General features: G+C 36.7%; 1 protein-coding gene across 1 annotated transcript; it reads right to left on the bottom strand.

The window, feature by feature from the left end:
* LOC107618932 (probable transcription factor KAN4) lies at positions 8,985–9,907 on the bottom strand. Its single transcript, XM_021122473.1, has 3 exons — positions 9,544–9,907; positions 9,164–9,388; positions 8,985–9,053 (listed from the first exon to the last, which is right to left on the bottom strand). The coding sequence occupies exons 1-2, from the start codon at positions 9,890–9,892 to the stop codon at positions 9,354–9,356; spliced, it is 384 nt and encodes a 127-aa protein (XP_020978132.1). The 5' UTR covers positions 9,893–9,907; the 3' UTR covers positions 8,985–9,053; positions 9,164–9,353.

The following is a 13,882-nucleotide window of genomic DNA, read 5'->3' as shown; positions in this document are numbered from 1 at the left end:
TAAACACTTCCGTTCTACATGAAATAAGCTAGAATGAGTATCTCTTAGATCTCCTAACCGGAATCTTCGTGGCGTAAGTTAGAATGATGGCGGCATTCAAGAGAATCCGAAAGGTCTAAACCTTGTCTGTAGTATTCTGAGTAGGATTCAATGATTGAATGACTGTGACGAGCTTCAAACTCCCGATTGTTGGGCGTTAGTGACAGACGCAAAAGGAGGGTGAATCCTATTCCAGCATGATCGAGAACCGACAGATGAATAGCCGTGCCGTGACAGGGTGCGTGAGCATATTATTCACTGAGAGGAGGGGATGTAGCCACTGACAACGGTGATGCCCTTGCATACAGCCAGTCATGGAAAGGAGTAAGACTGATTGGATGAAGATAGCAGGAAAGCAGAGGTTCAGAGGAACAAAAAGCATCTCCATTCGCTTATCTGAAATTCCTACCAATGAATTACATAAGTATCTCTATCCCTATTCTATTATTTAATATTCGAAAACACCATTATCAATTTATATCCGCCTGACTGAGATTTACAAGGTGACTATAGCTTGCTTCATACCAACAATCTCCGTGGGATTCGACCCTTACTCACGTAAGGTATTACTTGGACGACCCAGTGCACTTGCTGGTTAGTTGTATCGAAGTTGTGACAGACTGTAAAACTAGATCAGAGTATCTGGCCTAAGAAGCCACTACCAGAGATCACAATTTCGTGCATCAAGTTTTTGGCGCCGTTGCCGGGGATTGTTTGAGTTTTCAGCAAGCTTTTGGTCCGGTAACATCAGTGCCAGATTCCCTTTTGATCCGGCAACAGCACCAAGTTTTTGGCGCCGTTGCCGGGGATTGTTCGAGTTTGGACAATTGACGGTTCATCTTGTTGCTCAGATTAGGTAATTTTCTTTTTATTTTATTTTCAAAAACTTTTTCAAAAATATTTTCAAAAATCTCCCATCTGTTTTCGAAAAAAAAAATAATAAATAAAAATGTTTTCAAAAATTTATTCAAAATTTTTATGAATGAATTCTAGTGTTTCATGAAGCATGTTGAAGCCTGGCTGGCTGTAAAGTCATGTCTAAATTTATTTGGACTGAGGCTTGCAATTTGTTATCAAAGAGCAATATACTCTCGTGTTAAAGACTAAAGCTTGGCTGGCCATTGGCCATGTCTAGTGTTTTGGACTGGAGCTTTCATTGAAAGCTTGGCTGGCTAGTGAGCCATGTCTAATTCCTGGACTGAAGCTTTAGACTAACATGGCAAGATTCCTGGAATTCATATTAAAAATTTTGGAATCCTTATTTTCTTTCTTTTTCATATATTTTTCGAAAAAAAAAATAAAAAATAAAAATCCAAAAAAAATTAGAAAATCATAAAAATCAAAAATATTTTTCTGTTTCTTGTTTGAGTCTTGAGTCATATCATAAGTTTGGTGTCACTTGCATATGCATCTTGCATTTTTCGAAAATTTCATGCATTCATAGTGTTCTTCATGATCTTCAAGTTGTTCTTGGTAAGTCTTCTTGTTTGATCTTGATGATTTTTTGTTTTGTGTCTTTTCACGTTTATCATATGCATTCTTGAATTCTTAGTGTCTAAGCATTAAAGAATTCTAAGTTTGGGGTTTTTCATGTTTTCTTTGCATTAAAAATTTTTAAAAATATGTTCTTGATGTTCATCATGACATTCAAAGTGTTCTTGGTATTCATCTTGACATTCATAGCATTCTTGCATGCATTCATTGTTTTGATCTAAAAATTTCATGCATTGCATAATTTTCATGTTTTTCATAAAAAAATTCAAAAATCAAAAAATATCTTTCTCTTTTTCTCTCATCAAATTCGAAAATTTGGATTGACTTTTTCAAAGATTTTTTTGTTTCTCATGAGTCAAATCAAATTTTTAATTTGAAAATCTTATCTTTTTCAAAATTCTTAGTTATTTTCGAAAATTCCAAAAATATTTTTCAAAAATCTTTTTCTTATTTTTATATCTAATTTTCAAAAATAACAATAGCAATTAATGTTTTGATTCAAAAATTTCAAGTTTATTACTTACTTGTTAAGAAAGATTCAAACTTTAAGTTCTAGAATCATATCTTGTGATTTCTTGTGAATCAAGTCATTAATTGTGAATTTAAAAATTAAATCTTTTTCAAAAACTAATTTCTATCATATCTTTTCAAAAATATCTTCTCATCTTATCTTGTTCAAAAATATCTTTTCAAAATATCTTTCTAACTTCCTAACTCCTTGTCTTTTCAAAATTTGTTTCAACTAACTAACTAACTTTTTGTTTGTTTCTTAACTTTTTCAAAACTACCTAACTAACTCTCTCTCTCTCTCTCATTTTCGAAAATATCTTCCCTCTTTTTCAAAATTTCTTTTTAATTAACTATTATTTTAAATTTTAAATCTTAATTTTCGAAAAAAATACTAACAATTTTCAAAAAAAAAAAACCATTTTTCAAAAATCACTAACTCTTTTTTAAAATAATTTTCGAAAATTATACTCCCCCATCCTATTCTATTTATTCATTCATATCCTAACATCTCATCTCACATCTCTTCCATCCGTACAGTTGTGTTTCTTCCTTTACATCACATTCTTTGTCTCCCCCTCTTTTCTTCCACTCACAAAGGGATCCATATACTGTGGTATAAAGGATCTCTATTATTATTATCATTTTTCTGTCCATTCTTCCTTGTCATATGAGCAGGAGCAAGGATAAGAACATTCTTGTGGAAGCAGATCCAGAACCTGAAAGGACTCTGAAGAGAAAATTAAGAGAAGCTAAAATACAACAATCCAGAGATAACCTTTCAGAAATTTTCGAACAGGAAGAGAAGATGGCAGCCGAAAATAATAATAATGAAGTATCTATGGGGTGCAAGCTGCTAAAATCTCACTAGAGATGGCAGACAGCTCAAGAAGACAGGCTTATGGACAAGTAGAAGATGCAGAAAAAAAAAAGGGCAAAAAAAAAATAGAAAGAAAAAGAAAAAGCAAGCAGAAAAAGCCAATAACCCTTAAAACCAAAAGGCAAGGGAAAATAAAGGATCCCAAGGCTTTGAGCATCAGTGGATAGGAGGGCCTAAAGGAATAAAATCCTGGTCTAAGCGGCTAAACCAAGCTGTCCCTAACCATGTGCTTGTGGCGTGTAGGTGTCAAGTGAAAACTTGAGACTGAGCGGTTAAAGTCAAGGTCCAAAGCAAACATGGAGTGTGCTTAAGAACCCTGGACACCTCTAATTGGGGACTTTAGCAAAGCTGAGTCACAATCTGAAAAGGTTCACCCAATTATGTGTGTGTGGCATTTATGTATCCGGTGGTAATACTGGAAAACAAAGTGCTTAGGGCCACGGCTAAGACTCATAAAGAAGCTGTGTTCAAGAATCATCATACTGAACTAGGAGAGTCAATAACACTATTCGAAATTTGAAGTTCCTATAGATGTCAATCATTCTGAACCCCAATGGATAAAGTGAGATGCCAAAACTATTCAAGGGGCAAAAAGCTATAAGTCCCGCTCATATGATTGGAGCTCTGTTTCATTGATAGTTTGGAATTTATAGTATATTCTCTTCTTTTTATCCTATTTGATTTTCAGTTGCTTGGGGACAAGCAACAATTTAAGTTTGGTGTTGTGATGAGCGGATAATTTATACGCTTTTTGGCATTGTTTTTAGTATATTTTTAGTAGAATCTAGTTACTTTTAGGGATGTTTTCATTAGTTTTTATGTTAAATTCACATTTCTGGACTTTACTATGAGTTTGTGTGTTTTTCTGTGATTTCAGGTATTTTCTGGCTGAAATTGAGGGACTTGAGCAGAAATCAGATTCAGAGGTTGAAAAAGGACTACTGATGCTGTTGGATTCTGACCTCCCTGAACTCAAAGTGGATTTTCTGGAGCTACAGAACTCGAAATGTATAATAGTCCATACTTTGGCCAAGAATTGACGACGTAAACTGGCGTTCAACGCCAGCCTTCTGCCCAAATCTGGCGTCCAGCGCCAGAAAAGGATCCAAAACCAGAGTTGAACGCCCAAACTGGCACAGAAACTGGCGTTCAACTCCACAAATGGTCTCTGCACGTGGAACACTTAAGCTCAGCCCAAACACACACCAAGTGGGCCCCGGAAGTGGATTTATGCATCAATTACTTACTCATGTAAACCCTAGTGACGCAAAGTAAACAAAAATATGCACAAAATTAAGATGCAATGAATGAAATATGCAAATAAATTAAGTAAAATAAAATAAAAGATAAGAAGAATGAGAAGGGAAAGAAAGAAAGAAGAAAGAAGAAAAGATAGAAGAAATTAGGATTGGGGAAGAGAAATAAGATAATTGGCTGATCTGGATAAGCTGTGCGGCGCAAGCGACGCGGACGCGTGGGTCATGCGATCGCGTGACCTGAATTGTGCGAATAGCACGAGTGCAGCCTCGCGTTCGCGCAACTCCCTGTTTAAATGCATATTGCCAAAAATCTGGGTGACGCGGTCGCGTGGAGCATGCGATCGCATGAGTGGCCTTATTTCCAATATGATGCGGACGCGTGGGGCACGCGTTCGCGTGGGGCACGCGTTCGCGTGGGAGGGCTTGGGCTTCCAGCACGAGTCCAGCCCGACTCCAGCTCAACGTACTACCATACACCCTTGCTTACGTCGATTTACATGGCACGCGGCCGCGTGGGTGACGCGGTCGCGTGGGAGGCCAAAGTTCCCACATGACCCGGTCGCGTGAGCGACGCGGTCGCGTGGTCAAATGATGCTAAAGGCGCGCCTCCAGCCACGCTTTCGCGTGACTCTCTGTTCAATTCTTTTCTACCCAACGCACTAGTGGCGCGGACGCGTTAGCGACGCTACCACGTTGTGTGCGTGTGTTTTTTTTTTTTTTAAACTTATGCATGAAAAGTGCAGAATGCAATGATTAATATGAGTGAGATGCAAAATTCCAGGTTCAATTTCAAACGTCTTGAAAGGGGTTCTATGACTGGACTTTCCCATGGAGGTTCTGCATCTCCTAAGTCTTCAACCACTTCTTCCTCTTCAATAATTACAGCTTCCTCCACTTGTTCTAGTACAAAGTCATGCTCCGTATTGTCCACTGGAGTTTCTAATATCTCCTTCATGCTTCGTTCTTCATTAGATTTCTCACATGAAGCCATGGGAGCACTTTGAGTGTCCGAGCGTCGGGAACCTAATTGACTTATCGCTTGATTTAGTTGATATAGAGTTGCATGAAATCGATCCGCTACTTCCTTGAGATGATCCCTTGATTCTTCCTTCACTAATTCTTCAACCACTCCTTCGACTTCAAGGGTTTTTACTACCTTCACCCTTAGGACCTCCTCTAGCTCCTTATGAAGTATGGATTCGCGAAGATGATCCCTTTTCTCTTGTTCCATGTCAATAGCATCATTGGGATCATGTTGCTCCTGGATTGATGGATGTGGGTGCTCTTCCATGGATGGTGGTGATGGGATAGAGAGATCATTCTGTGGTTGAAAAGGAAGTCCACTAGAGCTTGAGGGTTGATTGTTGAAGGTATTTCGTGGTCTGGTTTGGGCGACGAGAGCTTGTATAGTAGAGTTTAGATCAGTAAGTGCTTTCTCCATGGAGGTTTGGGGTGGATAGGAGGGTTCATTTGGTTCATAGGGTGGTTGGTATGGTGGATGTGGGTTAGGGTCAAATGGTGGTGTTTGGTGGTGAGGGGCTTGTGAGTATGGTGGTCCAAAGTCATGTTGAGGAGAGGGTTTATAGGCATATGGTGGTGGTTGTTTATAGTCCATTGGAGGTGGTTGTTGCCATGAGGGTTGATCAAATCCTTGTGGCTCCTCCCATCTTTGATTGTTCCAACTTTGATGCCTGTTCTCATTGTAATTTCTTCTTCCTGCAACATAATTGTAAAGCCAAAGGGGTGAGAGTTCATAGTAGCAAATAAAAATAAAAAATATAAATAAAAACAAATTTAAATTAAAAGGTTATTTAAATTTTTGAATTTGAAAATTAAATTTTGAAATTTTGAATTTTAAATTTTTGAATTTTGAATTTTGAAATTTTAAAAATTAAATTTTGAAATTTGAAATTTAAATAATGAATTTTGAAATTTGATTTTTGAAATAAGATAACATAAGATAAATATTTTAAAATAAAAACCAATAACCTCTTAACTTAAGAAAAAGCAAAAATAAAAACAAAAATAAAAACAAATAAACAAGCAACACTACAAGAAAATAAGCTTTTTGCCACGCTTTTAAAGCGTACCGAAAGGTGCAAAAAAGCGTACCGATAGCCTTTCGCCACGCTTTTTGAGCTATCGGCACGCTTTTGAAAGGGTCACATCTGTCAGCGTGCCGGTTGATCTATCGGCACGCTTTTCTTGATCTATTGGTACGCTTTACTTTTTGCCACGCTTTTATCTATTGGTACGTTTAAAAGCGTGACTGTATGTATAACCCTATAGCCACGTTTTTAAAACGTGCCGAAAGATGAATATACAGCCACGCTTTTAAAACGTGCCGAAAGATGGATATACGGCCACGCTTTTAAAGCGTGCCAAAAATTAAAAACTTGTCGTTACACTTCAAAAGCGTGGCCTAATCCTTTTTCAAAAAAAAAAAAGAAAAATAAGAAAAATAGAAATACTAATAAGTTAATCTTTCAAATAAAATATAATACTAAAAAATCAATCTTCCATTGATTTATATGAATTACGTACATGATAAAACATGAATAAAATATTTAAAAAAAATAAATTCAAATTCCAAAATAAACATTTAAAAAAATTACAATTCTATGTTATAAAAAATCTAATCTAATTCCTAAACAACATCCGGAATAGTTTGTAGCACACGAATGGTTGCCCGCAACTCTTGTATAGCTGTTGGAGGTGGAGAAGCTGTTGAGCAATAGTAACCTGTATGCATGAGAACTATACAACAAATTGCAAAATCAGTACTAATTTCAACTATGTCAAAGTTGTCACTTAGTAATCAAAACTAGTAGCCTCCTTTTTATAATAATACGTACCTGCAACAAGACCCGAGTCATATGTATAGACATCACCTCTAACCTGAACATATTAATATTAACTCTCATTACTTGGTATAGCATCAGAATTCAGAATATTAGAGGCTAAAGGCAGATTTAAATTTCATACATTGGGTTCCCAAATAAAAAATATAGGTACATTTTTCTAAAAGCAAAGTGAACAAATGAAAATTTTTTATCTCATCTCATTAAATCATTTCATTAACTGAATTAATGTAAAAAAAATTCATGCCGGCATCAAGGAAGCATTAGTGAAAAGTATGCATTAAAATCACATAAAACATTGACAAATGGAATGTAAACATTGCATTGACTGCAACGATAGCAAGCAGCCATAATGAATTAAATTATGCATATAAGTTGGCACTAGTTGAGCATGTTCAAACTTGAAACACCAGTTACATTAAAAAAAAAAAGAAAAATACTCGATGTCTGAGCTGAGGTTTCAACAAATACAACAAACATATAGCTATTACTAAGTAGTGGAATTTCACACTAAGAAGAATAGTGGCAAACCATATGGTGGTAGTGTCCAATTACAGCCAATACCACTATACGTTAATGCATCATCTGTTATCTGAAAGCTCATCAAAATTCATAGCACTGAGTTAACATACAAATGAAACCTAGAAAAGAGTTATGATACCTTGATAGTCTCGCTTAAATCTCCAAAACCGTGGAAGCTGTGCAGGGGGCAGAACTACCAGTGGGCAGCTACTCCAAGAGCACAAATTGTAATAATCTCATTAAAATCATATTTCTTTATTTCTCAAGAAGTTATCAATTAAAAGTCTCATATATAAATACTCTCTGAAGTACCTAATCATATCACTCTGCATCACAAGCATGTTGCAGAGTAGTTTATTACAATTCAAAAATCACAGAAAATATACACATGGTCATTGGTTAAAAATGGACTCACCTCTAGATCTTGAATCTGCTCAATGCGTGGGTCCTCAAACTTAAACTTTCGAATCACCATTCTTTCTCTATCTTCCTGCATGTAAGGCAACACAGTTGACAGTTCATCCATAAACTCTTTTTGAAGATTTAATGTAGATTATGGTATACAGAGCTTAGCAGTTCCTTGTTTGAATCCTTAACATTTAATAAAGCTTGAGACTGAAGCGCTATATCTTGGACAGAGATAGGCTCAGACCTAGCACCCTTTGTTGCAACAGCCCGCTATCAAGATGATGAATCAAGTAGTTAGGAAGTCAAACAAATCTTAAAAGCAATCAACCAACACAAACTCAAACATTCTTAGGCATAAAGCAAGGTTAGTTGCTTGTAGATATACACAAACAGCAGGTGTGGATTTTGATAAGGTTTTCTCACCTATTATCAAACCTGTAACTATTAGAATAATCTTAATCATAGATTTATCAAAAGGTTGGGCAGTGAAGCAGTATAATTTTCATGATGCTTTTCTAAATGGAAATCTAACCGAGACTATTTACATGTCTCAACTCCCTAGTTTTGTTTACTCAAATTCAAACCTTGTTTGCAAACTAAACAAGGCAATATATGGTTTGAAATAAGCTCTTAGAGCTTGGTATCTAACCATTAATGCCACCTTACAATCTTTTGGATTTATGAGCACAAAATCAAATCCTTTCCTCTTCACACATTTTACAACTACTTCAATTATTTATACATTAATTTATGCTGTTGATATGCTTGTCAGTGAAAGTAATTCTACTACGATACAAACTATTTTAAACAAATTACATTCAACTTTTCTATTAAAAGAACTTGGAGATCTAAATGATCTAAATTTTTTTTCAACTACTGGATATTGTGTTTACTATGGATCAAATATGGTTTTCTGGAATGTAGAAAACAAACCACTGTCAGTCGTAGTTCCACTAAAGCAGAGTTTAAAGCATTGGCAGTAGTGTTTGCAGAACTAATCCAAATTCAAAACTTGTTAATTTCCCAGCCTTTGAACACCTTTGGATGCGCCCACTGAAACTGCCTTAGCAGACTCAAATGATTCTAAGCACAAATATTGCATGGGAATGAAAATAAACATAAGAATACTCATGTTAATCAATAACCCTGAGCAACAAAGTGGATTAAGAATGAGCTATGATACAAAACCCTACCTTGAAGGCCTCCATATGGTTTCAACTTCTCAAGAACTAAAGCTAGAATTGGTCCATGAATGTCCAAAACTTACTGTCATTGCAGCAGAGGCTGGCTTCAGAAGTTGTGCAGCTTCAGCAAAACTGCTTTGCACAGAAAGTTGCCTAGATAACCAATCAAAAAGTTCTTTACGCCCCTTCCGCACCAAGTTTAGAATCCGTCAAAGCAATTGTAATATAAGGAACCTACAATAGTAGCATACTCAGAGGATAGACACAAGACAGAAGAATCACTTAAAAAAAGATTGAAACAGACCATTTTATCAAATTGAACTCCTCCCAAGTCAAATTGAAGTGTAGTCTTACAACTGTTTGAGAGTGGAATTACTTTCTTGACTTACTTTCTTGACCTCCAAGCCTCTGAACAGCATGGACAAAGGAGAGATGAAGATTAGGAGTCCAACGAAGCCTTAGCATCTTTGATCTCACATATTGTCTCACACCACTCCCTCTCTTCCCTTCTCTTGATGCTGTGCTGCTGCTGCTTGGGTTTGCTGAATTCCCTTCTTCATTGTTATCCTCCTCCTCCTCCTTTGCTTCATTATTATTCTCTTCTTCCAATTCCTCATCATCACTTATAGCCGCTCCTTCATTCATGTCAAATGAATTTTCCTCACCCTCATTATCATTACTACTCTTGCCGCCACTTCCTTCATTATTCTCTTGATGAATCTCAAATCTCTTTGACATATTTATTTATTTTAGCAGATGTCATTGATGACATGTCACCATGTCATGTTTTTTCTATGCTTTTTCCTTTGTTTTCAATAGGAATTATGCACTTTCTTGAGCCATAAGCAAGCCAATTGGGTAGATTTTCATGTTTCCTTTGATTTAATCAACCATGTATGAATTCATGCTATTTCATGAGGTTTTATGCTATAATTGTCACATATTATGAAAGAATGAATATCTCATGATTTTGAGCATAGCTTTGATGTGTTTGGTTGATTAATGATAGTGAAGAAAGCTTGGAGAAAGGTTGAAGCAAGGAGGAATGGCTAGGAGGAAGAGAGGACAAAAAGTTTGAGCAAAAGTTTGCCTCAAACTTTAGCTCAAACTTTTGGATTAATTGAAAATGAAACAGGAAGCAAAAAGCTGGACCAAAAGTTAGCCTCAAACTTTTTGGCTAACTTTTGGGCAAAAGTGATGACAAGTCATCTTAGCCTATTTTAACTAGTCTTTTTCTTTTGTTTTCATTAGAATTATGCACTTTCTTGAGCTACAAGCAAGCCAATTAGGTAGATTTTCATGTTTCCTTTGATTGAATCAACCATGTATGAATTCATGCTATTTCATGAGGTTTTATACTATAATTGTCACAAGGCTAACGTTGGCATGAGAAAAACACTCCCTGGGCACCAAAAGTTTGCGCCAACGTTAGCCCCCTAACTTTGAGGCTAACGTTGGCACATGAAAACTACAAGGGGAGGAGCAAAAGTTTGCGCCAACGTTAGCCCCTAACTTTTGGGCTAACGTTGGTGTCTCAAGTGCACCAAGGAAGGCCAACATTGGTGCAAAAGTTAGACCCCTAACTTTTGCACCAACGTGAGTATCAGCAAGTTATGTTGGCTGATATGAAAAGTTGGACCAAACGTTAGACCCTAACTTTTGCTCCACCTTTTGGTCCAACTTTTGCAAAACTCCAACCCGGTTCAATTGGTTCACTTTGGTTCTTCTCCAAACTTCAAGAGCAATCAACCAAGGCCTCTTTCAACCCAATTCCACTAAGAGCAAAGGCCCAACTCAAGGCTTGAAGATCATTTGAAGAAAGTGTATAAATAGGATAGAATTCAAGTTCTTCGGGTAGCTTTCTCTTTTGAATTTTCATAATAGTTTTCGGAGAGCTTTGGATATTGAGTGATCTTTAATTTCTTAGTCTCGGGGAAGGAGAATTCCACTCTCTTCCTCTTAGTTTTATTGCTTTAAATTTCATTTACAATTGTCTTGGATCTTGGGTTGCATGTGCATACAAGTATTGGAAAGCTAGTATGATTAATTGTTGATCAATTGCATTGGATTTTATTTAATTGAAGTTTTCATCTAGTACATTTTGTGAAATCTTTTGAAAATCATGAAAACCTTGAAAGAAAAAGCAAAATAGAGCAAGAAAAGAAAAAGGGAAAGAATGAGAAAGCTGAAGGCTCTGAGTACCAATGGCAATTTATTTGTTAAGTGCTTGTGGTGTTTATGTATCGAGCCAAATGCTTGAAAACAAAACACTTAGAAGTCAAGGTTAGGCTCAAAGTGCAAAAGCACTCCCTCAAAGCTCAAGGCTCTGAGCATCAATGATTAGAGAGTCAAGAAAAGAAAAGAAAAAATGAGCTTAATGAAGTCCTCTAATCAAATGCTTGTGGTGCTTATGTATCAAGTGGTAATACTTGAAAACAAAGCATTTAGAAGTCGTAGCTTTGTTATCAACTCATGGGGCAAAGCACCCAAAAGGAGAAGCTAATAAGAAAAGCAAAAAGCTTGTTTAAAGGAAGAAATATAAGGAAAAGATTTCATAAAATGAGCTAGATAGAAGCATCAATCATTTACATTTCTTTTGTAATTGTAGCATGCTTAGAAAACTAGCTTACCATGAACATTGAGTTGCTATTCTTCTTGCCTTGTATTGTCAATCTTTATTGCATGATTCTTTTCTTGCTTGGGGACAAGCAAGGTTTAAGTTTGGTGTTGTGATGACATGTCACCATGTCATGTTTTTCTATGCTTTTTCCTTTGTTTTCAATAGGAATTATGCACTTTCTTGAGCCATAAGTAAGCCAATTGGGTAGATTTTCATGTTTCCTTTGATTTAATCAACCATGTATGAATTCATGCTATTTAATGAGGGTTTATGCTATAATTGTCACATATTATGAAAGAATGAATATCTCATGATTTTGAGCATAGCTTTGATGTGTTTGGTTGATTAATGATAGGTGAAGAAAGCTTGGAGAAAGGTTGAAGCAAGGAGGAATGGCTAGGAGGAAGAGAGGACAAAAAGTTTAAGCAAAAGTTTGCCTCAAACTTTAGCTCAAACTTTTGGATTAACTGAAAATGAACCAGGAAGCAAAAAGCTGGACCAAAAATTAGCCTCAAACTTTTTGGCTAACTTTTGGGCAAAAGCTGGAGCAAAAGTTAGCCCCTAACTTTTTGGCTAACTTTTGGCATGAAAAACACTCCCTGGATGAGCAAAAGTTTGCGCCAACGTTAGCCCCTAACTTTTTGGCTAACGTTGGCGCCACAAGGCATACAAGGGGTATACTTCAAACATGAATAACTTGAGCTACAGAGCTCCAAATGAGGTGATTCAAAAAGAAATGGAAAGTAGGAATCAAGAGCTTTCCAGGCATATATGGCACTGCATGGTGGACACTAAAATTGAGGGAGAAAACTGCCCCGAAATGTGCATAAACGAATATGGTGGCAACATGCAGTGAGGCCAACTGACCTCTGCACCTTCGACGGAGTATAACTCGAGCTGTAGAGCTCCAAATGATGTGCTTCTAAAGAAATTGGAAAGTAGACATTCAGGGCTTTCCAACAATGTATAATAGTATGGGGTGAACAATGCGTTTGAGCCTCCAGAACTGGCGTTTTCGTCCACGTTTGAGGCAAACTTTACCTCAAACGCTGCACACCAAGGCCAGCGACCTTGTCCTCTTCAAATGAGCATAACTTGAGTTGTAGATGTGCAATTGAAGTGATTCCAATTGGGTTAGAAAGCTGACATCCAGAGCTTTCCAACCATATATAATAGTCTATAGTTGGCATGAAATTGGCAACGTTGACAAGAGGACAAAGTAGCACCCCACACATGCACACAAGGGGGCCAACGTTGGAGCAAAAGTTTGACCCCTAACTTTTGCCCCAACAATGGTATCAGCAAGGAAGGGTGCTGATGTGAAAAGTTGGAGCAAAAGTTAGCCCCTAACTTTTACTCCAACTTTTACTCAAGCTTTCATGATTCCAACCCGGTTCAATTCGGTTCTTCTCCAAACTCTAAGAGCAATCAACCAAGGCCTCTCTCAACCCAATTCCATCAAGAGCAAGGCCCAATTGACACCACTCAAAGGCACAAGAGATAGTTAGAATAGAAATTTCATTTTAATTGTAATTTGTTTTGAATTTCATTTTCATTTTGTAAAAATGCCTATATAAGGCATCATTCTCATTTTAGAAAGTAAGCCCGAATAAAGAGAATAGGGGGGCGAGCTCCACTCGGGAGCATTAGGAATACAGAGCTCTCTCTCTGAGTTTCATTTTCTGTTTTGAATCTTGAATTGAGATTGGAAGGAATTCTGTTTTCATTCTCTATTTGCAACTTCTCTTTACTTCTTCTGCAATCTTTTTTTAATTCTCTGCAACCTTTCTCTTGTTGGATTAAGGAAGGATCCACTCCTGAGATCTTCAACATCCTTTTAAATTTCTGCAAATTAAGCACAGTCACTTTGCTCTCTGATCTCCTTGTTCCCAATTTACTTTCCAGCACTTTTGTTCCTCTGCATTTTACATTTGAGCCACTGTGATCTGAATTTACTTTTCATGCAATTTTAATTTCCTTGCGATTGTTCTAAGCTTTGATTTACTGCTTTCGTTTAATTTCCCTGCACCCAGTCCCCTTTACTTTTACGCAATTTACTTTTCTTACAATTTAAGATTCTTGCTATTTTACTTCCTTGTTCTTTAAGT

This window comes from Arachis ipaensis, chromosome B01 (genome assembly GCF_000816755.2).
Source record: "Arachis ipaensis cultivar K30076 chromosome B01, Araip1.1, whole genome shotgun sequence".
NCBI classification, from domain to species: domain Eukaryota; kingdom Viridiplantae; phylum Streptophyta; class Magnoliopsida; order Fabales; family Fabaceae; genus Arachis; species Arachis ipaensis.
The sequence above is the reverse complement of the archived record's forward strand: the minus strand, read 5'-3'. Positions and strand labels throughout refer to the sequence as shown.